This window comes from Palaemon carinicauda, chromosome 4 (assembly GCF_036898095.1).
Source record: "Palaemon carinicauda isolate YSFRI2023 chromosome 4, ASM3689809v2, whole genome shotgun sequence".
Lineage (NCBI taxonomy): Eukaryota > Metazoa > Arthropoda > Malacostraca > Decapoda > Palaemonidae > Palaemon > Palaemon carinicauda.
Window position 1 is genome coordinate 51,344,201 of NC_090728.1, and position 25,194 is coordinate 51,369,394.

The following is a 25,194-nucleotide window of genomic DNA, read 5'->3' on the forward strand; positions in this document are numbered from 1 at the left end:
AACCAGAAAGAAGGATCCAATGTACTACTGGGACAATCATAGGACACAATAATTCTAGCGTTAAAAGTTGTTGAAATAATAACATTAGCTGATCAATATTCTCCCATTCTTTATTTTTTTTTTACTTTATTTCATTGAAGAAACGTAGTTTGTAGATCATTTAGACAAGGCAATATCTTACAGATGAATAAACTGGTAAATTTTTATACCTTTTATGCACATTATCGTAACCATTCAAAAATCTTAACAAGCACGCACTTTTGGGTGTCAAAAGCCATAGATAAAGACAGAAACAGACATTGTGTACACAGGATAATGGTCATATCAATGTAATACACATTAAAGCTTTCGTATCCGGACAAATAATGTTATCTATATCCTACGATATACCTAAAGGCATGGCTAAGTAAATATTACAGACTGATCATATTAGTAACTCTTCGCAAGATAATTTAAGTGACATATATTCTATTGAAAATATATAATCTATGTTATTAATGAAGCTCAATTCCAATGAAAACTTTACTTTGCATTATTCAAATAAAGTGCACATGGAGCATGTCAGTTTGTCGAATTACTTTAAATCAATACAATTATTTGTTGTCGATTGCAGGGGTACAGAAACACACACACTTGGCAACTCACATGATTTAGATATGCATTTTCTCTTTCATTTGGTAATAAATTTAATATGAAATACAGCTGTTTTTAATTCTGTTATGTATTTTGCTCTAAATTACAATGTACAGCGCGATGCGGGGTTGGTTACAATTATGATCCAATCATTAGGCAAATGTGTAATTTGTTTCGTATAGTAGGACTTATTTATTATTTTATCTATACCGAAATATGGATAGTATTATGAGAGTTTTGCAATTCAGTGTAATATTGTATACTCGTGCGTATGATTCTAAACAGTTAGTATTTTCATTTGAGTTTCCTTGGTAAATATTGAACAGACCAGAATTCAATATAAAAGCTTCAAGAAGAATATTTATCTTCTACTGCGCCTGCGCGTCGGCGCCGCCATTGTTGTTTTGCAAAACGTTTGCATGTTGGTATGTCAACTTTAAACTAAGTGCCGACGAACGAGAGTTAAACCATGCATTGAGTTTATTCTTCCAATAAGACAGCAGTAGTAAGTGATTATTAACATTCTGCATTTTTATCAATATTCAAATGTAGTTTCAAGTTGTTACGTTCAAAGTTATTAGTGGTGACTTGTGAGCCCAGAGTAAGTGTGCTTACACAAGTTTTTGGGACGTATTTAACCTTATTACAGCAGTTTAGGCTGTTTATTTTATGCTAATGTATTTTTTTTTATTTCCTAAATAATATGTGGAAATCATATTTTATACGTAAATAAGGTATATGTGTTTTTACGTTTTGTTTGTGTTGTGAAAGTTATGTAAACAACTTACCGTAGCTTGGCGTAAATGCGTAAGTTCATTTACTCTAAATGAAACAAATATGGTTGTGAAACTTACCTGGGGCTTTGTATACCAGCTTTTATAAAAAAAGCGACTCTAACCTAAATCCCCCCCCCTAACCTAACCTACAAGCCATGTCCTACTTACATACCGTAAGGTGAGGCTAACGCCCCCCCCCCTGCAACCCCCCTTACACTGCTGTATTCTTGGAGCCTTTGTATATCAGCGGCCAGTTCCTCACGCTTTCATTAAAAATGGACATCAACTAACCTGAACTTCCCCCCCCCCTAACCTAACCTACAAGCCGTGTCCTTACCTCCTTACCTAAGGGGGGGGGAGTTGGCTAATGCTCCCATGCGACCCCCCATTACAATGCCGAATTCTAAGTTAGACATAAAACATACATGTGGCCGCTGTCATACAGACACCCAGTACTCTTAGTCAGCCGCCATCATACATACACCCTACTTACCCTTTTACAAATACTGTACCGCAGTGTAGGATTAGTAAGAACACGGGGTCCTATAGTGGAACAGTTTAGGCAAAAATGGCTACAATCCCCTACTGTTAATTGTGGACACATTGGAGTTGGAGTCTGTATGATAGCGGCCAGCGGCCGCCTGTATGTATGATGACGGCTGACTAAGAATACAGCAGTGTAAAGGGGGTTGCAGGGGCCGTTACCCCCCCCCCCCCCCATTAAGTAAGTAGGTAAGAACACAGCTTGTAGGTTAGGTTAGAAGTTTAGTTGGTGTCTATATTTTATGCTCGCTGGAGGAACTGGCCGCTGATATACAAAGGCTTCTACCTGTGCATAAACATAAACAACTTAACCTAGGATACTGTGCCTTTACCTTTGGGTGAATCTCCACTTCCCAAATATGACCAATGACCCCCTATCCCCCCAGCTATGCACAGATAAAGTTATATAAACTACCCATATGATGAGACTTTGTAGTTGGTTGGGACGGACCGAGTTAGTAATTAAAATGTTAGTAAATATTTACTATAGCACAATCTTCTTAATGAAGTGTTTCTGGTCTATTTATAGGTAATTTACTTTGAAGTGTTCTAATGTAAATTATTAGAGATAGCCCATATTTTAAAATTTTAGAATTCCAAAAGTTATAACTGGAAAACCAAGTAAAAAAAAGGTACAGTACACACGAACTTCACCTAATTCATGGTTCCCCAGCTAACCTAACCTAGGTGCCATATCCTTACCGAGGGGCCTACACCCCCCTGCGACACCCTCTTAGACCTCCGTATCCTTAGCTTACCCTATGAGTAAGTCTCCCAACCTGCTCTACTCCTGACTAGGTAACAATAAATCATATTTCGTAAATCGTAAAACTAGTATTGTGATATACTGCATTTTAAAAAAAGATAAACAAAATTTTACCCTTTAAAGAAAATCTAGTTGACATGTAATAAGAAACTTCATGCAGAAACCAACCAACTACATACAGGTACTCAGGAAATTTTATTGTTCAATGACTCACTGTCTTTGAATACAAAATCAATTTGTTCCAACAAAAATTCAAACCATGGTTCTGTTCTATGACTGTATGTTTTAGCTCGAGCTGGATTTAACCATAACAAATTTCACGCGAGGTGTCAACATTCCTCCCCTAGTTAGCGTGGGTAGCAGGGAGTAGACCAATATTCCAAGTCGCACATACACGTAGTGAGCTCTCTTCACTAGTATTGGCTACAGTTGAGTGCAGATGTATCGTCTCTTACGGTTATTCCTATTGACTGGCTGTAAGAACTTTAAAAATTTCCTTTTGTTCCGTAACCGAAATACAAACCACGTCTCTCGTACGACGTCGCCCATTCAAGGGGATGGGGGGAGGTAACGTTCAGGTTCGTCCCTGAGATTGTTGCCAAGACTCAGAACCCTGGAGTGCCGGACCCACGGTTCGACTCTTACAGAGTCACGAGTCTCCGTTCTGTAACAAGCGACCCAGACCATCTGCTATTATGCCCAGTGAGGAGTCTGAGGTGTTACTTGAAGAGAACAGCTGCAGTTTTTCCTCGCGTACAAGCACTGTTTGTTAGCACAGGCAGGACGAAGAGGAGGGTCACCAAGAATACCATCTCGGCTTGGATTCGAAGGGTCATCCACCAAGCCTTGAATCCAGACCCTCCTCCGTCACGTCGCCCTAGGGCACACGACGTCAGGGGCATCGCTACGTCCCTAGCCTTCAAGAGAAACTTCTCTGTGACGCAGGTGCTTCAAGCTGGGGTCTGGAAGCGTCAAACGACCTTCACAGCCCACTACCTGCAGGACGTGACCCACAGGAGCCTCGATACATTTTCTATCGGCCCTGTGGTGGCTGCACAACAGCTGGTCTAACCTTAGGCTCCTTGATGGACAAGTAGCAGTAGGTTGAGGGCGTTGTTATCCGGTTTTAGTCTGCATGAATGAAAGAGTATGGCTTGCCCTTACTTCTTTCTTCATCCTCCCCTCTCTTGGGGAAAGCAGCATCCTGGTCTATGCATAGCTAACCTCAACCTCTGCAGGTAAACCATGCTCCCTTGTGTTCCTAGTATTAAGTTTAATACTGTCGCGTCCCCCATACCCTGACGAGGTGGTATTGGGAACGTCCTAGCCTAGATTCCTATCTAAAGGACTCAAGGTCAACTTCCTAGGACAAGTCACGCTCTTTTCTCCACACACAACTTACATATGCCACTCGTTCTTTGCGGAGCAAGGAACTTGTGAGGTGCAGGGACTTCCTCCCTCGATTGATGCTCACTCGGAGTCGGAGTCCCCGGGTAAAGCCAAAGACAGTAAGGCTGGGGACTTTCCACCCTTCCTAAGGGGTAAGTCACCCAATGTGACTAGCGTGGTTTGTATTTCGGTTACAGAACAAATGACAAATTCGGAGATAATTTCTATTTTTGCTAACCATACAAACCTTAGCTATTTACACATATTTGCCCGCCAGCCCTGTCCCCCAAGTCAAGTCCTACCTCTCAAGTGAAGTGAAGCAAATCACCGGTGTGTGTGGGGGGGCGGGGTTAGCCAACTACCCCTTCCCCTACCCCCGCTAACTAGCGCGGGGGTAGTTAACCCTCGTTAAAATCTATTGGCTCGTCAATTTCAGCTACGCCGAAAGTAACCCCAATGTAAATAGCTAAGGTTTTGTATGGTTAGGAAAAATACAAATTATCTCCGAATTTGTCATTTTTTTTTTCAAGAGTGCTTGATTATTAAAGACTGTGAACTTACTGGTCTGCCCTGGCATATTGGACTGTTCTTGCGATATGTTTATGTCAGCGATAGAGACGGACCATATTGGACCGTTCTTGCGGTATGTTTATGTCAGTAATAGAGACGGATCCTCACCGACTTTGACTTTGTGCAAACGACACTTCTGCACGGAGGATTCTCCTTGCGCCAAGTGTCGGGAGTGGTCATCTTCCCAGTGGGAGCGGTATGGTAGACAAAGTAAAAAGTCTAAAAGGGATTCTTCGCCTTCGAGTTCATCGTCAAAGTCAAGAAATTCTGACTTCTCTCTTCCGGTTCGTACTCTCCCAGCTGCTTCTTCCAAAAGCTGATCAGATAATAGGGATGACATTCACCCATGGATAACTTCAGGTGTGGGAGACCCCCACTACTTCCTCTAGCAAAACAACGTCGCCCCCCTCCCCCCCCCCCAGTAATCTACCTCTCTTGATGCTCTGCATTAATTGTGTCCTTCCCTGGGTCTCTCAGGTTTCCCCACAAAGGAACAGCTGTTGGAGATGTTGAGGCTTGGAGTACAGCAGGAGCGCACAGCTGCCTCTGCAAGGGATGTTAGTCCTTTCCAGTCAGTTTCTTGGCCCTGGTGGATACCTCCTCCGTAATTCGTTGTCCACCTGATAAATTGTAAGAGGATTCTCTTCGGAGTTTTAGTCTTGCTCTCTTACTCCCTAGGGCGAGTACTCGGCAACTGGTGCTCTTCTGAGTTCCAGCTTGGCGTGTGTGTGCATGCTGAGTTTGCTCAACTTTACTAGGAAGGTAGATGCTCTCGCCAGCAAGGTAGATGCTCTCGCCAGCGTGAAAGGTCTTCCTCCTTTGAGTATTTCCCCCTTGAGTACCTCGTAAGCTTGTGCGTAATTCGTCACCTCTCACTACAGTAGCTCTCCAGAGCTAGGCTCTTCGTAGCATTTTGGCGTTTGTGTCCAACGACTTCTTGAAGTTGAAGGTGCTTTCCACTATGCTTCTAGGACATCACGCGTGTCTGCGAGTTGCACAGGCCAAAGTCTTGGGCATCTGCTCCTGTGGGACTAGCTGCAGTTAGGTTTGGATATCTTTTGCAGCAGCAGCAAACCATCCCAATCAAGCCAATCTTACCTTGCTCGCCACTATCTGGGCGCGCGCAAGGTACAGGTGACTCGCAAACCATCAGCATATGCTCTTGCGATTGTTCACGCGCCTGCTCTTGGAGCTCAGGCTCGTCAGCAAACAAGTCATTGTCTATTGACAGACTTGTGTCAGGTTTGCCGTCGCTTAAAGTTTTCCAACGATTTTGCCACTACATTATTTATGATCAATTCTCTTCTCCTTTATCGCCTACTCGTTAGCCAGAAGTGTAGTCTCGCAACCAGTTCATGCACACCCAAACATCACTTGATGCCATGAGCCCTTTCACCAGTTGAGATAGTCTCCACTGCGTCTGCCATTCCACCCCTGGAGCCCATTGTTGTTCCTGTAGAGCCTCAGAAGGAGGCTGCTAGTGTTGTAGCCTTCTCAGCAAAGCCTCGACAGCAGAATAATTTCAAGTCCCTTCCAAAGAACTGGGCATCAAAGATCGATGACCCAGCTCTACAGGAGAGGATTCAGGATGTAGTGGCAGCTTTGTCGCTGACCGAACCTCAGGCTGCTCCTCCCAGGTCTCGACTTTCTGGTGTGATACATGTTGATGTTCCTGCTCCCAACCCAGGCTCCTGTGTGTGTGTGTGTGAGTCTGAAGTTTGATAAATCCTTGAATTAAGATGTTGTGTTTCCTCTGCCGTCTAGTTCTAAAGCTCCTGTTACTTAGCAGGGAGAGTCAGGCTACCTGTATTCCTTTATACAGGAAGATTAATTTACTTGGGGAACCCACGCACTACCCTCCCAAGGGTAGACCATGTTTTTAGACCTGTTCAGCTGTGCCACCACAACATGGTAATATCAGGCTAGAGTTGCCTTGGTATAAAATGGTCATATCCTACATAGCGGATAAAAAAAAAGACTCGAGGCAAACAACTCTTCTCATTTACTCTCTCCGCCTATCATCAGGCATTGAAGTACTACATCGTGCTCAGTGACGATCATTCACCCTTGCCTTTAGACCCAGCGATGTCGGCATTGGCACAGGGGTTATGGCGTTCACCAAGCTGGCAGGTCTGCAGGTGAGGTTTTGGGCTGCAGATTCCAGCAACATGTAGAGGATTGCAAAGGCAACTCTGCAAGCCTTTTCATGGATAGACTACTGGCCAGGATCCGTTGGTTATCTAACCGACAATGAGGATTTGTCGGACCCAGATAAACGGAAATCATTTAGGAACTACTTGCTTTCTGGAGCTTGAGTCATAATTTCTAGCACGCAATGCAGCCAGCCAGTGAGCTAATGGGATCTTGAAAGGGCCTTACGCTGTCATTTCAAGATTCCAGAGGCAGGTGCCAAATAGAGAGGCTCTTTACCTTCGCAATTTGTTCAACTCTGAATACATTGACGCAATTGTGAAGCAGTGGAGGAAGGTAAGTCAAGACCCTTCTTCATAGACCTGTAACATCCCGTTCCACCTCTTCAGCGCCAACTGCACTAAAATCACCTCCTGTTTGCAGACGGGCTCACAAAAAGACAAACGAAACTTCTAGGCAGGACATCGCCAAGAAGTCTTCAAATCTCAATCGGCCCTTTCGGAGTAAGAGGGCTCGTGACTGGGGAAGGAAGCCTAGAAAACATGAGCACTCCCGGTATGGCGGCCATTCCTCCCATCCTACCATCTGTGGAGACTACCTGAGACAGGTGGTAGAGATGGGAGTTCATTTGGGCGATCCATGGACGGTCAAGATTCTCTGAGCATGGTACTGCATCCTATTTACTATATCTCTCCTCCTCTAACACATCATCTAGTGATGTCATCTTCCTTATTGGAGGGATCAACAAAGGATATCGCCCTTCAGGCAGAAGTCCAGACCATGCTAGAGAAGGGCACTCTCCAGGAGGTTGTCAGCTGGTCTCCAGACTTCTTCAGTCGAGTCTTTTTGTAGAGAAGGCGTCTTGAGATCGGTTATAGACCTCTCGATCTTGAACGAGTCTGTTCTTCAGACTCCGTTCCAGGAGGAGACCGCAGCCACGGTCAGGCAAGCTGTCAGGCCTGGGGACTTCATGGTTACACTGAATTTAAAAGACGCATACTTCAAGGTCCCAATCCATCCGGCCTCAAGAATGCATCTAAGATTTGTTCTGCATGAAAGGATACACTAGTTTCAGGTCCTGTGCTTTGGCCTGTCGACAGCCCCTCAAGTGTTCACAAGGGTGTTCATTCTATTCTCACCCTGGGCCCATGCCAACAGCATACATCTATTTCTGTATCTAGATGATGAACAGCCAACTAGGAAAAGTGTTTCCCTCCTAAAACAGAATCATGAGATTCGAGGAAGCGGTTCATCCCTTTCTCTTGTAAGGCTCACTACAAGCTCACCTGTGGCAGTGCCTGTTGGGGCATATGACCTCCTTGAAATGTCTGGTCCCCAACGTTCGCTGTTCCATTCGATCTTTCCATTGGCAGCTGAAGATCTTTTGGTCTCAAAGCCAGAACCCTTCTGACCTTCTGGTCCCAGCAGAGCCAAAGCAAGAGAAAGACTTGAGATGGTGGGTCCTAGATTCCGACCTTCTCGAAAAGGCAGATCTGCTCTCTTCTCCTCCGGACTTGATGCTCTTCATGGATGCATTAAAAGAAGTGCAGGGGGCTCACCTGTTACTGCTCTAAGCCTCCGAGCTGTGTTTAATTTCGATTGGCAGGGCCACATAAACCTCCTGGAAATGAGGACATCTCCAGCATTTCTAACTGCTTCTTTCTTCCTTCATATTTCCCCTCCCTTGGCCTCCTCCTGACCGCAGCCAAGCATCATATTAGTTTTGTGGTCTAAGATATGTGTATATTTTGTGATCTTCAATCTCCCTGCGAGGGGGATTTGGGCAATGTCTATGTATTAGTATGAGTGTGGCTCCCTCATTCCGTACACTTACCTGGTTAAGTCACAGTGCGAGTTTCCACTCACTCACCATGGTTGCTTAGATCATCAACTCTCAAGCATTGACAGGCAGAGGACTAACGAGGTGTCATGTTACTCTTCTCAGACTTTTATCCCCGCCCATAGGTGAGTCTCCACAGTAAAGAACGAAGGCTTGTATTTGTGTCGGAACAAATGACAATTTTAGAAGTAATGTGTATTTATCCTGACTACTGTCTAACTACAAACAAGTTCTTTACACCTACTTGTTCTCCCATCGCCTTCCCCGCTAGAAGTCCTGCCTGCAATCAAAAGTGAAGAGAGCTCACTGGGTGAGTGTGTTAGCAAGGAGGTTGGTCTACCCCCGCTAACTACTGGAGTAGAGAGTCGTTGACACCTTGTGTGAAAGTTTTATGGCTAAATCCAGTTCGTGCTGAAACCTTAACATAGTAAAGAACTTGCGTTTGTATGGCTAGGAAAAATACAATTGTTCCGTTACCGAAATACAAACCACGCTATTTACATTGGGTTTACCTTTAGCGTAGCTGAAATGACAAGCCAATAGTTTTTAACGAGGGTTAATTACCCCCGCGCTAGTTAGCGGGGGTAGGGGAAGGGATAGCTTGCTACCCCTCCCCCCCCCACACCGGTGATTTGCTTCACTTCACTTTTGGCTCCGACGATGAACAGACGTGTCTGTCCATCGTCCTTGTTGACAGCCTTTAATCTTTTTTTTGCTTTTTCTTTCAGTTGTGTGTTAGAAGTTGACCACCTTTATTATTACTATGCGTACGTGCCCTGGAATTGCCGGCCGCCCTTGTGGTACCTTTATGTCGGCCACGGACACGGATCCTCACACCCTTTGCCCGCAGTGTCGAGGCCGACGGTGTGATCAGGAAAATATGTGTAGTGAGTGCAGGGAGTGGTCTGCCTCCCAGTGGGAGAGGTTTGGCCGCCAGCATAAGAAGAAGTCCAAGAGAGACCGTTCTCCTTCCGGGGTTGCCTTAAAGGAAGAAGGTTCTCGGGACTTCTTTCGCCGCCCAAACCTCCTCCGAAGCTCCCCCTCGTTCGGCTCCTAAGGAGAGTCGGCCGAGCGGGAGCGCAGGCCCTAGTTCTGTTTCCCGACCTTGGGTGGGGGGAGAGGGCGTCGCCTCCCATAGCGGGACGGTTCCTCCTCCTCCTCCAGGGGATGAATCTCTGTCTAATGATGATCTTTTACAGATTTGGGCTTCCCTGGGGCTTAAGGGCTTGCCCTCCAGGGTTGCCCTGATTGACCTTGTCCAGTTGGGGGCCGCCGTTAAGCAGTCGTCGGTGATAGCAGAGGTAGACCCTCTGTCTATCGTCGACGTCGTGGTGGCAGAGGCCTCCGACGGGGCGGGGCAATCTTCTGCAGGTGCAGTTGGGGATGTTGGTGCTGACGGCTCTCCTTCCCCTTCCGTACATCCTTCGAAGGGGGAAGGGAGTCCTACGGGCTCTTCTGCTGTCCAGCTTCCCTCTAAGGGTAGTGCCTTGACTGAGACTCCCCTTCGGAGGACTGATGGTCCTGATGATCTTCCTCGTGGCCGCCTTCGCCGTAAGGCTCACCGTCCGCTGCGTCGCAAGGGCCTCCCGTCTCCTTATAAGGATGTTAAGAGGCGCCTTTTTGGATCTTCTTCCTCCGAAGGGGACTCTCCTCGCCGTAAACAACCTGCAGCTCCAGCTTCATTAGACCTCTCTGGGGATCGGTCTCCTTCGCCTGCTAGACCTTCACCTTCTGGGGCAGATGTTCAGCAACCTGACCTCGTCACCCGGCGGGCAACGCTCCCTTCGGGGCAAAGGGATTCTTCCCTTTCACGTGCAGTGTTAGCGCACAGGCGCTCTCCTGCTCGTCAGCGATCTCCTGTTCGCCGGTGCTCTCCCGATGTTCGCCCTTCTTCTCGCCAGCGCTCTCCTGAGGACATCCTTCAACCTGTTATTCCTGAAGAGCGCCCAGCGCGCCAGCGTTCCCCTGCTCGCCCTTCTGCAGTGTTAGCGCACAGGCGCTCTCCTGCGCTCTTCTGATCGTCAGCGCTCTCCTGTTCGTCAGCGCTCTTTTGAGGATCATCGCCCTTCTGCTCGCCAGCGCTCCCCTGTGGTCTCCGAATATCCTGCAGTTCCTGTTGTGCGCCGTGCGCCCTGCGCGCCATCAGTCTCCTGAGCGCTCTCGCGATCCTCGGCTTGTTCCTGCACAACATCGCCCGCGTTCTCCAGCGCGTGTTTCTAAAGCACATATTCGCCCACTCGCCTACACGCTTCCTGTTCCTGTTGGTGAACGCGCCGCGCCGACTGTTCCTTCACAGGATTCCACGCGTCGCCCTCTTGCTCGCCAGCGATCACAGACAATTCAACAATCGCCTGCTCGTCAGCGTTCTCCTACGCGTCAGCGTTCTCCTACGCGTCAGCGATCACCTGAACATCGGCGATCTCCGGATCCCCCGCGTGACCTATCGCCTGCGCGCATGCGTTCTCCAACGAGCCGTCGCCCAGAGTTTCTGGAAGGACATGGTCGCGACCTACGCGCCATCGCTCGCCAACGCGCCATCGCTCGCTTGCGCACCAGCGTTCGCCAGCGCACCACCGATCGCCTGCTTGCAATCGCTCTCCCTCGTGCTACAGGTCTCCTGACCAACGTCGCCAGCGATCTTCGGAACGTTCTCACTCGCCCACGCGGCAACGCGTTCCCTTGCCATCGCGCCAACGCATTCGTTCTCCGGCTCGCCCATGCGCTCGTTCTCCTGTACGCCCTCGCACCCACTCGCCTGTGCGCCAGCGCGACCACCGTTCGCGCCGAATTTCACAGCCAGTGACAGCAGCAGACAGCGCTCTGGATCGCCTCCATCAAAACGCAGGACTGTTGTGCAGGACAGGGAAGACACTTCAGAGAGGTCAGTGCATCTTTCTTCCCCCTTTCCTTTTCAGGCAGGTCCAGTGGTGTCCACTCCGAAGGATCGCCCGATCCCTTTCCCTCCAGCGAGGATTTCGGGCGTTAGTGAGGGTAATGAAGCCAGCACTCGCCGATCAGGGCAACAAACCAACGGCTGCCTCACCTACGTTGAAGAGAAAGAGAGGAGTGGACTTCATGGTGACTTCCCCCAGGGAGAAGTTGGTTCCTAGGTGGTCTGTCGGGAAGGGCTGCGCAAGCGTTTTCTCCTTCTCCCGTGGACGAGGCTTTTCTGTCCTCGGGTGAGTCCAGTGAAGCGATAGTCTTCCCCTCAGCACCATGGGGGGAGCCTTCTCTTCATGGAGGAAAATCGTCTCGTGCGGAAGGGGCTCTTCGAACCTGTTGGGATCCTGTATCCCTCCCAGGAGGGAACCCAAGGACTCCAAGACCATCCTGAAATCGTCTTCAAGGATTCGCCAGGAACCCGCGGCTCCCCGGGGGAACGTCCACGCTTCACCCCAGGAAGAGATTCCGGGGACAGGAGACTTGGCTGCCAGCCCGCAAGGAGGAGATCAGCAGGAATCTGATCATGCCTTCTGGCAGGTCCTGAGCCTGATGAGGCAACTCAACGGGTTCATGGACCCCGTGATCGCCCCCCGAGAAGGCAAGGACACAGTCTTGGACGAAGTGTTCGACGTTCAGAAGGCCCCTAAGTCCAGTGCGGCTCTGCCCTGGTCTCGGGGACTGAAAAGTGCCAGAGCCAGGGCCAACGCCGAGCTCGCAATTCTTGCCTCCTCCAGTCGTTCCTCTGCCGGGAACAAACTCATCCCTCCTCCTCGTCTCCAGCAGAGGAGGTATTTTGAGATCTTGGGTGAGTCCAGTCTCGCTCTTCCTCTCCATCACTCCGTGGAGGACCTGGCGAAGGGAGTTCCCCTCGAGAAGCTCTCTGCCCGGCAGGTGTCGTTCTCGGCATCGGAGATCCTGAGCCATGAGAAGGTCGCGAAGTGCGCCATGCAGGCCACTTCGTGGTTGGATATATGGCTAGGAACTCTGGGCATCCTATTGCGCTCCGAGGACTTGTCTGAGGAGACCAATAAGAAGGCCCTGGAGGCCTTCTTACTCTCGGGCACCCGCTCCATCGAGTTTCTGGCTCACCAGGTCACCTCCCTGTGGGCCAACTCGATCTTGAAGCGGCGCGATGCGGTGACCGAGAGATTCCACCCGAAGGTCCCCGCCGTGGATGTCTATAGGCTCAGACATGCTTCCCTTCTTGGGGACAATCTGTTCGAGCCACAGGATATGGAGCGAACGGCTGAGAGGTGGAGGAAATCTAGCACGAACTCCTTCCTCTATAGGGCCCTTACAGCTTGGCCCTATGAGCCTCCAGCTCCACAGCAGCAGCCTCGTAAGGCTCCGAAGCAGGCACCGGCAGTTAAGAAAGTGGTGTCTAAGGCCCAGCCCTTTCCAGCCAAGGTTAAGAGGGGAGGCAAGACTCCTAGGAGGAGCGGCCGCGGCCGCAAACCCTAGAGGTGGCAGTCCCCCTGCGTGTCCACCTGTGGGGGGGTTGCCTTCAACGTTGCGTCCGCAGGTGGCAGCAACACGGGGCCAATGCTTGGACGGTTTCAGTGATCGGCCAAGGCTATCGCGTCCCGTTCACTACATCTCAACCTCCCCTGACAGCGAATCCAGTGTCGTTGAGCTCCTATGCCACGTGATCGGCAAAGGGGCTGGCCCTTCGGGCCGAAGTCGAGACCATGCTCAAGAAGGGTGCTCTCCAGGAGGTCGTCGACGGCTCCCCAGGCTTCTTCAGTCGACTCTTTCTTGTAAAGAAGGCGTCTGGAGGCTGGAGACCTGTCATCGACCTCTCAGCTCTGAACGGGTTTGTCAAGCAAACCCGGTTCAGCATGGAGACAGCGGTCACGGTCAGACTTGCAGTGAGACCACAAGACTTCATGTGCACACTGGATCTAAAGGACGCGTACTTCCAGATACCAATCCATCCGTCTTCCAGGAAGTACTTGAGATTCTGCCTAGACGACAAGATCTACCAGTTCAAGGTGCTGTGTTTCGGTCTCTCCACAGCTCCTCAGGTGTTCACCAGTGTGTTCACCCTGATTTCATCTTGGGCGCACAGGAACGGCATTCGTCTCCTTCGCTATCTGGAATACTGGCTGATCCTAGCAGACTCGGAGTCGACCCTTCTTCGGCACCGAGACAGGCTTCTAGGTCTTTGCCAGGATCTGGGGATCGTGGTAAACCTTGAGAAGTCCTCTCTGCAGCCGTCCCAACGACTGGTTTATCTAGGCATGCTGATAGACACCAATCTCCACAAAGCCTTTCCATCAGACGACAGGATAGCAAGGCTGAGGAGGGTGGCGGAACCCTTCCTCAGGCGAGAAGAGCTCCCCGCCCAGTCGTGGTTGCGTCTCTTAGGTCACCTGTCCTCCCTGGCTCGTCTGGTTCCAAACAGCCGCCTCAGGATGAGATCCCTGCAGTGGCAGGTCAAGTCCCGGTGGAATCAAGGATCCGATTCCCCGGACATTCTGATCCCGATAGGATCTTTGGAACGGACGGACTTGCGGTGGTGGCTGGTCGACGAGAACCTGCGGAAGGGATTGAGTCTTCTCATCCTGCCCCGGAATTGACTCTGTTTTCGGACGCGTCAAAAGAAGGGGGGGGGGGCGCACGTTCTGAACCAGAGGACCTCAGGCCTTTGGTCAGAATCAGAAAAGTGCCTGCACATCAACCTGCTAGAGTTGAAGGCCGTCTTTCTGGCTCTTCAACAGTTCCAACGGACCCTGGCGTGTCACTCCGTGGTAGTGATGAGCGACAACACCACGGTAGTGGCTTACATCAACAAGCAGGGAGGCACTTTTTCGCAGCAGCTATCCCATCTTGCAGTAGAGATTCTGAGGTGGACCGAAGTCCACTCGATAACACTATCAGCTCGCTTCATTCCTGGCAAGAGGAATGTGCTCGCCGACAGTCTGAGCAGGGCCTCGCAGATAGTGAGTACCGAGTGGTCTTTGGATCCTCAGATAGCCAACAGAGTCCTGACTTTGTGGGGTTCCCCGACCGTGGACCTGTTCGCGACAGCGTTGAATTTCAAGCTACCTCTGTAATGCTCCCCAGTCCCGGACCCCAAGGCTCTCTGGCAAGATGCTTTCCAGCAACGGTGGGACAACATCGACGTGTACGCCTTCCCACCGTTCTGTCTGATGAGAAGGGTGCTCAACAGGACCAGACTATCGGTCAACTGTTCGATGACTCTAGTAGCTCCGCTATGGCATCACGCGGAATGGTTCCCGGAGCTTCCGAGGGAGCATCCTCCACGACACGAGCTTCTCAGACAACCCCACTATCCAGCGTCTCCTCACGGAGAGAGGCTTTTCGCAACAGGTTGCGGAGAGAATGTCTCGGCACCTGCGAAGGTCCTCTGAGGGAGTCTACCAGGCGAAGTGGGGAGTCTTTTGTGGTTGGTGTCGTGGGAGGGGTATCTCTCCACTCGATGCCACTTTACCAGCAATAGCGGACTTTCTCGTATATCTGCGGGAGGAAATGCGCCTTTCTGTCTCAGCGGTGAAAGGCTATCGCTCAGCCTTAAGCTTGGCCTTTAAGCTGAAGGGCGTGGACATTTCTTCCTCGCTGGGACTTTCTCTACTCATACGTAGCTATGAGCTTACCTGCCCCCAGTCGGAAGTGAGACCTCCTTGGAACGTGGTTCGGGTCCTCAGGGCTCTTAAGAGACCTCCCTTCGAACCATTACGCCAGGCCTCCGATCGCCACCTGTCTTGGAAGACGGCTTTCCTGCTCGCTTTGGCTTCGGCCAAGCGGGTTAGTGAACTTCATGGTCTCTCGTATGACATCGCCCATTCAAGGGGATGGGGGGAGGTAACGTTCAGGTTCGTCCCTGAGTTTGTGGCCAAGACTCAGAATCCTGGAGTGCCGGATTCTCGGTTCGACTCTTTCAGGATCGCGAGTCTCCGCTCTGTAACAAGTGACCCAGACTAGCTGCTACTATGTCCAGTGAGGTGTCTGAGGTACTACTTGAAGAGAACAGCTGCAGTTCGTCCTCAAGTGCGAGCATTGTTTGTGAGCCCAGGCAGGACGAAGAGGAGGGTCACCAGGAATACCATCTCAGCTTGGATTTGAAGGGTTATCCACCATGCCTTGAATCCAGACCCTCCTCCGTCACGTCGCCCTAGGGCACACGATGTCAGGGGTGTTGCTACGTCCCTGGCCTTCAAGAGAAACTTCTCTGTGACGCAGGTGCTTCAAGCTGGGGTCTGGAAGCGTCAGACGACCTTCACAGCCCACTACCTGCAGGACGTGACCCACAGGAGCCTCGATACATTTTCTATCGGCCCTGCGGTGGCTGCACAACAGCTGGTCTAACCTCAGGCTCCTTTATGGACAAGTAGCAGTAGGTTGAGGGCGTTGTTACCTGGTTTTAGTCTGTGTGAATGAAAGAGTATGTCTGACCCTTACTTCTTTCTTCATTCTCCCCTCTCTTGGGGAAGCAGCATCCTGGTCCTCGCATAGCTGACCTCGACCTCTGCAGGTAACCCATGCTTCCTTGTGCTCCTAGTATTAAGCTTGATACTGTTGCGTCCCCCATACCCGGACGAGGTGGTATTGGGAACGTCCTATCCTAGATTCCTATCTAAAGGTCAACTTCATAGGACGAGTCACACCTTCCTCCACACACAACTTATGTAGGCCACTCGTTCCTGGCGATGCAAGGAACTTGTGGGGTGCAAGGGCTCCTTCTCTCAAGTTCTACTCACTGAATGATGGAGTCCCCGGGCAAAGCCGAAGTCAGTAAGGCCGCGGACTTTCCACCCTTCCTAAGGGGTAAGTCACTTAATGTAAATAGCGTGGTTTGTATTTCGGTTACGGAACAAATGACAAATTCGGAGATAATTTGTATTTTTCCTAACCTTACAAACCTTAGCTATTTACACATATTTGCCCATCAACCCTGGCCCCCAAGTCAAGTCCTACCTCTAAGTGAAGTGAAGCAAATCACCGGTGTGTGGGGGGGGAGGGGTAGCAAGCTATCCCTTCCTCTACCCCCGCTAACTAGCGGGGGGGTGGGGTAATTAACCCTCGTTAAAAACTATTGGCTCGTCATTTCAGCTACGCTAAAGGTAAACCTAATGTAAATAGCTAAGGTTTGTATGGTTAGGAAAAATACAAATTATCTCCGAATTTGTCATATTTGTCATGTTCACTGCATCTGACGGCAACTGTTTTTGTAGAGATTGGGGAAACCTGCTTTAAATTAGTTGTGATATAACTTGCTTTACAGTTGGCCAAAATATGTGAGTGGTAATTGATCAATGAACCAAAATTAACTTCTTTTTTTTATCCGAAAAGCGTTATTAGTCTCCCTTCCAACCTGCCAAGAAGACCAGGGCTTTAATGTACATCTCCAGTACTTTATCTTTTGATTTCAAGAAAGGGAATTTACTTTCAAAAAATATCCCATTAGTCTTGCTTTCATTCCACAATGTGATATGGAGAAGTTGCATTTAGTGTTTTTTTACCTAAGTCAAATCCAATTATTCAGTACTGGTTATTTTATGAACACTAAAATATTGCATGTAACTACATGAAATACAGTACTGTATCCTACTCTGTATTATTGTATTGGGTAATATCAACATAAGATTTCAAGGTATATTTTGTCACTGTATTTTTATGTTAGAAGTCTGTTATCACTTTTATAACTTTCACAGAATGTGGTAAGTGCCTATACTGTATTCTAATTAATTTACAGTACAGTACTTTATTGTACTTGGGGCGAGTTAGCCAATTTTATCAGGGTCATCTCGAGTATAATTTCACATGGAATACTTATTCTTAAAAAGTCTTTCAGAACAATACTTTTAAAAGACCAATATAAATTTTTTTCTTTTCATTTCCAGACCAAACATGGCGCTGCCGCCATATTTGATACCAGGAAGCCCATGGGCCTATATGGCCCAGCAGCAGGCACAGCTTGCTGCTGCCCAGGCCCAAGCTGCTCATGCCCAGATGCATGCACATTTTCAGGCTCAAGCACAAGCGCAGGCCCAAGCCCAATCAATCCCACGTTCACAAGCTGGCCCGCCCCCTGTTGAAAATGTCTCGCTTGAGAAAATGCAAGAGAAGGCACGCAGGTAATGTACAATACTAATTGGTATTTAAATTTAATTACAATATCCTTTGGTTGCATTTTATGGGTAACTAGCCTAGTAAGGTTTTATTTTATTTTTAAAAATATTTGTATATTCTTCTTTCATGGTATTTGTTTCTAGTTCTTTTTCGAAGTTAATAAAATTATGAGATTTGGGAATGCTTGTAGGTAGAGTTTTCAACTTATTTAAATTTTTAAAATGTTTGTGAGGTGAAATTCTGTGTGCATAGTTTTCCAGTCTTATTTTCATAATGTGAAATAGCTTCTACATGAATACAAACCATCATCCTCTTATAGGAGTGTGATTTCTGCAAATCCAGGAACTTGGCTGTTTAAATTTGTAACGAGGTGTCTGTAGTTACTGGCGGGTGGTGGGGAAACCAGCCCTCCGTCCCAGCTCAGGTTGGGGAAAGGGAAGCTATCTTTACAAATAACGACGTGGCTAAGGACGCTTTGTCCTAACTAAGGCGTTTAGGCCTGAGTCGTTGTCGTCGTCGTCGTCTTCTTCTGTTCTCTTTTTTTTTTTTTTTTTTTTTTTTTGCGTAGAAAATACTTGATGTAACCCCCTCCGCACATCCCAGGACTCCTTAAGGTGAGGTGCATTAAATCAGTTGTGCCCTTATATTCGAGAACAGAGCTTCATGCTTTCCCACCGCTTCGCATGAGCTCTCCCCAAGAGAAGTTATTTCCTTACGTCTCCCGAATGCTTGATAGTGATCATGCGTGCATTCCATGATTGCAAAGCTAGTGATGATGACAGGCTCACTCATTTGAAGCACTCCCCTTTGTGTACCTTGTCCGCTAGCAATGCATGCTCTGTCATTCCCTTCCAAGACGAACAGGGGATAGCTAATAGAGATCCACAAGCAAGTCCCAGCCCCACACACTCTACCCATTTTAATGACTTTTGCTGAAAGGAAATATGTGCTTTGGTATGAATGCCTATCAGACCTCTAAGCATGCTTGATCTCCGTTAAGGAGATTAGAGGAAACCTTTATTATGCAGAATTCTCAAGTATTATCTGAACCTCATCGGATTCAGGGTTCTCGCTCTTTGAAGCTCCAGGTCTTGTATCGTTGCACCCCGGCAGTCGCAACAACAGAACCCTTGGAGGTCAGGCGTGAAACCCTTTTCACTAGAGCTTCGTCCTCAGATGCATAGATCTAGATCCCCCGAGTGCATTTCTTCTGTTGATAACTACAGACTGTCCCCTATCAAGTTTGTCTCCTCCATACATCTACCTTCGAATCCAGTCTCCTAAAGGTCCTGCTCATACAAGCGTGACTAAAGACACTTGGTCACCCATTCAGATAGGTTCAAAGGAGAGTTAGAGCAAAGACTCTAAACAGACACAAAGAGACTACTGATCTTCTGGTTCTCCTAGGTTTTAACGCAAGAAACATTGAAAGGATCCCGTCTCTTTGGTCGCCAACTTCAGGCAGACTTATGAGTTCTGCAGCAAAAGGTAAAATTTTGCCCAGGAAATCTTATGATTTCCCGATTAGGGAAGATGAGACTAAAGTTTTTAATATCCAACCCTCAAAGGCACTGCCTGGCTATGATGTCCGGACAAGAGGAAGACAGACATTACGTTTCCTCTAGAGAGGCGTGAACGCTCCCGATTCAGTTGGATGGATGTTGCAAGCGGCTGGTCCGATTGTGCCTTATTCCTCAGGGCCTGAGGCAATAAATCAAAATCCCTTGGTCCGAGGTAGCCAAGGAAGCATTCGACAAGGTCGATGTGCAAGTTTTAGCTTGTAAAGACTTCCTAAAGGCAGACTCGTCTTTCAAGATCCTGCCACCAGCCTTTTCGAGGCAAAAATGTTATTGATTAACGCAGGACATTTATCCCTTACTCCTGCCTCTGAACTAGGCAGTTTCTTCCCTGACTCTTTGTGTCACCTGAAAGGCTCGCAGCTCAGCACATTACGTTTACAGGTTCTGAGGCTTTGAACATGGAGGACACTGCAATGTCAACCTTTTATGGTTAGACTTCTGATCAGGTACAGTGGAGTGTTTAGCCTTGAGTGAAGACCTCTTGGATGCAGAAAAGAGGCAGCAGTTCAAGGACTTCACAGTGTCTGGAGCAAAATCGGTAAAATTTTAATTTACCAGTCGGCTAACCAGTGGGCCAATTGGATTCTTAAGAAGTGAGACTCGGTCTCCAAATCAAGTGGACCAGAGAAAGGGACTGAACCTAAGAAACTCAAAACACAAGGACCTTCCCTGTTTTCCTTGGAGCATGCAGAGCTGACAGTTGAGAAGTGGAGGAAGTCAAATCAATATTTGCTTCTCCACCTACCATTATCATATAGGGGGCCACAGCCTTCCTTCTTGAACAACTGTTCCAGGCTATCTCCCCCTCTTAAACAAAGTTCGGGACCAGCTACTGGACCGGAGTCAAATAGGAGTGACCTCTGAGCGTGACCATTACATCACAGAACCCTGCTGATTCTGGTCAGCCGTTTCACCGGCAAAGGACTCGAAACCCTTGAGGCCCATGGTCGTGGTGAGTCTGGCAATTTCACGGGCAGAACAGTGAATGGTGGACGTTCTTCGTTTTGATTACCACCACCTGTTCGCCAGCTCTCCCCTTCTCATTCGGACTCCTAGGACATGGTCTTTCTATCATAGGAGTGGGCACGGCGTTAGCCTTTAGGAAGAACCTGTCCGTGAACCAAGTCCTGAAGGCAGAAGTCTAGAAACGTCGGACAACCTTCACAACCCACTATCTACGGGAATCTGCCCGCAATTTGTTCAATAAGTTTTCTTTAGGATCTTTGGTAGTTACTCAGTAGATTATGTAACGTACCTAGAAGCCTCACAGGATAAGAAGTATCTCTTCTAAAAAGCAGCTGTGATGTCAGTTTAGGATTAAAGTAAGAATGTCCGGCTTTTTTTCTTCTTTTCTTTTCCCATCCTTGGGGTGCAGAGGTCAAACTGTTAGTCACTGGATTGAACCTTGATGCAGGTAAGCTGCCATACTGAGTACCTAATTTCTTTAGGTTAGGATAAAAGTGTTTCCCTATCCTCCTTACAACAAAGAGGGTGGACGGTATTGTAAATGAATTAATTTACTTAACTACATTTCAGACGTCATCCCCCCATTGGGGTATAGTTTTATCCATGACAGTCGATCTCAATGACAGAAACATAGCCTATCACCTGAATTTCAGGTCTTTGAAGTGGATTGAATTCAGCACTTGTTCCTTCTTTGGTCCAAGTGTTCTGACATCCAGGGATTTTTAAACCAGCCAGTTTGCTTACAGAAGCTTCCTCCTACCTGAGGATAAGTCATCAGATAAAAGTACAAGGACTTGTATTCATTGAGGAATAAATCATACTATTTTTAAAGAAATTAGTATTTTATCTAACTGTTCGAACATGAGTTCTTAGGTTACAGTTACTGCCTCATTCACCCCTTAAGTTCTAGCTACTAAATGAACTGGCAAGGGGCTGGGGTATCCCCGCCACCCATCAGTAATAAACGACCACACCTTGTTATAAGTTATAACAGCCGACTTTCCACCTTCACTGAAATCATACTCGATTACATGTCTCAGGTTTGTAAAGTTAGTAAAAATATAAATTCCGTTTTAAAAGTGTTTGTGAGGTTAAAGGAAAGGAACGCAAGCTCTCTTGCTTGTTATAAGTGCATTGATGTTAATTCTTTAAATGTATTTCTATGAATTTGTTTAATTTTGAATGATACCTTGAGCTGAAATCTTATTCAAAATATATTAACTAAATAATATTCCTTCCTTGGCAGGTGGCAACAACTTCACAACAAGAAATATGCAGAGAAAAGAAAGTTTGGCTTTGTGGATGTACAGAAGGAAGAGATGCCACCCGAGCACATTCGTAAGATCATCAGAGATCATGGGGATATGTCCAGCAGAAAGTATCGTCATGATAAACGTGTGTACCTTGGAGCGCTGAAGTTCATGCCCCATGCAGTTCTTAAGCTTCTGGAAAACATGCCAATGCCTTGGGAGCAGATCAGAGATGTGCAGGTAATCGATTTTTGTTGTTTATTTCTTCATCTTAGTTGTGAGTACAGTTGGTCATCAGGTTACATCAGAGATCCATTTTTACAATGTCTTATAACTCGAGTTATTATGTAGATCATGACACGCCTAAATACCATACTGTAAGTTAGTAACAAAGTCATTCATGTATGATGTGCAGTAGCAAAGTCATGATCTTGGACATTAACAAACACTTTATAACCGAGAATCATAACTAGGTCTAAAGAAAACACAAGGAGGGTAAATACACACATATAAAACAAATGTTTAAAATAAAACACAATTCCTTTAAGGGATGTTCACTGTGTCCATTGTAACCCAGGGATTTAGCTACGTTTATAGTATAGAGGCCAAGGTTACCACTATTTTATCTTTCTTTCTTAACCCTTACCATGACATCTAGGGTATCGTATGTGGAAAAGTATAAGTAAACATAAACAGAAGTTTTATTTTTAGTATACTAGTGCAGAGAGAATTTTAGCTTTTGCTTATATGTAATTTGGGATCTGTAGGCTGCATTTCTGGGAAAAAGAAAATATTGTATACCGTATTCATCTGTAAATATATTGTCCATAGTCTGTTTATATTAAAGCTAGTTTCATCAACAATGTGTTTGAAGCCCCATTCATTTTGATAACATAAGTTACTTTGTTTTGAATTACAGTGTGTTGTTATTTATTTAGGGTGCAGTAAGTGATGTGCCATAGATTAGGGATGAATATAGCTATTATTATATTAAAAAAATGTACTTCGTTAGATTCTGGTAATCATTCCAATATATTATTGTATCATTTTTATTTTTCAGGTGCTTTACCACATCACAGGAGCAATCACATTTGTAAATGAAATCCCTTGGGTTATTGAGCCAGTTTATATATCTCAGTGGTCCACAATGTGGATGATGATGAGAAGAGAGAAGAGGGACAGACGGCACTTCAAGCGTATGAGGTTCCCACCTTTTGACGATGAGGAGCCCCCGTTGGACTTTGCTGACAACGTTTTAGATGTTGAACCCTTAGAAGCCATACAGATGGATTTAGATCCAGAGGAAGATGTGGAGGTAAGCAATAATGTTTGTTGCTCATCCTTGCATGAATTTAACTTAATTGTTTAATTGTAAATTAGTTTGGTTTAACTTCTGCAAGGCCGGTGAAGAAATTTGAAGAAATCTTTATAATACTTTATATAAAAAGTATCTTAGGAATATATTACTCTATACATGATATATTAGAATTCATGAATCCAACATGCCAGAAAACTCTAAATCAATCTATCATAAATCCAACAATGAAACTAAATTATGAATAGTAATCCCGAAAGAAAAAGTAATATTAAACCCTTCCCCGTTCCCCCCCCCCAAAAAAAAATGCAAACTATTTCCTATAATAACAAAAGAAAAAGGCAGAAAGCATCAGATTAATAATTAGATACCATCAAAATCATTACCACTTTAAATGAAAATATTGGTAAACATTGAAGAATTACTTATCAAATCATTCGGGGTTTGTAATCATAAACAGAATACTGTAGCCATGTTAATATCATTGTTAACAAATACAATGAATTGCTTTACAAATAAAAATCTTAACAATATGTTACAAAAAACTTCAAGTATACTAATAATACTAACAGGGGAAAAGTATTGGATACTTGGCCTGGCAACCAGCTTGGATGAAGATCAAAATGTCATTAAATTTAGCACATTAATCTCGTATGAATATGGAGATAGTTAATTTTATCATTGATTGTTTTTCCATCAGTAAGAGCCATTTTACTACTGGACCCCTCCTGACTACAATTGATTTTTTCTATTAACTGCTTCAGTGTATTAAGAATATAGAAATAAGGATGTTTGCAAATGATTGAAGTTCTGCTAGTAACGAGTTATCTCTTTAGAATAGAGCCCCTTATTAAATAGTTTGGCACTCGACTAATTACTCTGTTACCAGGCATTTTAAAAGAATATCCGGTACTTTTTTAATATAGATATTTGTTTTATTTTTTATAACAATCTACTTTGGTTCTTTAAGGTTGCTGATTGGTTCTACGAGCACAAACCACTCATTGACACCAAGTACGTTAATGGTCCAACGTATCGTAAGTGGCGGCTCACCCTTCCTCAGATGGCTACGCTGTATCGTCTAGCAAACCAGCTTTTGACAGATGTGTCGGATACCAATTATTTCTACCTGTTTGATCTGAAATCCTTCTTTACAGCAAAGGTAAGTAAACTGACTGTTCTCTAGTATTCATTCCCATTTTTCATAGCTTATTTTTCAAATTACTACAGTGGTCCAATTTTTTATATTTTCTGCTGTAAATGTTATTCTTAAATGTATTTATACTAAATATGAACCTTTGTTATTTTCTGGTTGTGAAATCATTTTCAGTCTCATTTTATTTTGGATTCAAACTGATCATGTGTATATTTCGTTGTTATATTTATCGTATAGAGGATTAAAATTATCTTCAGAACCACAGAGGCTAATGTGACACTACTTGACCGTAGCAACGACCTCATAGATGTTTGAAAATTTGTTGATTGTATTGCTGTAAATACTCAAAGGCATAAAACTATTTTTATTCTTAAGACCTTTTGTACATAAAAGTCGTCCTTTTAATAAGCAAGATTTTTTTTCACTTGAATGTCTTGTCCCTCTATTCCTCCTCCATTTAGTGAAAGAACAACAGACCTGAATGACTTGTTTAAAATATGCCATACAGTAATTTTGAGTCTTTTAAAACTATTGTAGTTATAAATTTCATTTGGTTATTGCTACTATTTATAAACTATTGGTGTAACTCTGGTCTTTTAAAGGTAGATTCCATTGAATTATCATCATCTGCCCTAAATTAAGAGGATCTTTATACCGAACAACTTTTAATTCCTGACCTATTATTTTATCACATGCATATCTTTTTAAAGAAATATTTTTCTTGTCAATTAAAGAAACGTAAAATTTATGGACTTGTTGGAGCAGTAGGTTTGTAAGAAGAGATAACAGCTATTAGCAGTTATCTGGTTTTGTCTGGGGTGTGGTCTATTGGAACTTTTATGCAGAGGTCATAGAAGTTATCTGTATAATGCTCTCCTATTTCAAACTTGAAAAAGATCCTTTTCCTATCTCAAAAATGATATGTTCATTTAATGTTAGCCTCGATTTATATTACCACTGCACTTATTTAACAGGCATTGAACATGGCTCTACCAGGCGGTCCTAAATTTGAGCCTCTGATCAAGGATATGAACCCAGCCGACGAAGACTGGAATGAATTTAATGACATAAACAAGATTATAGTGAGGCATCAAGTGAGGACAGAGTACCGTATTGCTTTTCCTTACCTGTACAATAACATGCCTCAATATGTCCACCTCAGCTGGTACCACACTCCTGTGGTTCTTTACATCAAAACAGAAGATCCAGATCTCCCAGCTTTC

The 25,194-nt window shown here is 45.9% G+C and overlaps 1 protein-coding gene across 1 annotated transcript in view; it reads left to right on the forward strand.

The window, feature by feature from the left end:
* Window positions 1-1,011: 1,011 nt before the first annotated feature.
* Window positions 1,012-25,194, forward strand: part of LOC137639415 (pre-mRNA-processing-splicing factor 8-like) — a 29,323-nt gene continuing 5,140 nt past the window's right edge. Inside the window, exons 1-6 of the mRNA XM_068371689.1 lie at window positions 1,012-1,138; window positions 17,476-17,709; window positions 21,497-21,740; window positions 22,561-22,815; window positions 23,786-23,977; window positions 24,946-25,188. Coding sequence (XP_068227790.1) covers window positions 17,483-17,709; window positions 21,497-21,740; window positions 22,561-22,815; window positions 23,786-23,977; window positions 24,946-25,188 — 1,161 coding nt within the window. The 5' untranslated portion in view covers window positions 1,012-1,138; window positions 17,476-17,482. The remainder of the gene's footprint in view (window positions 1,139-17,475; window positions 17,710-21,496; window positions 21,741-22,560; window positions 22,816-23,785; window positions 23,978-24,945; window positions 25,189-25,194) is intronic.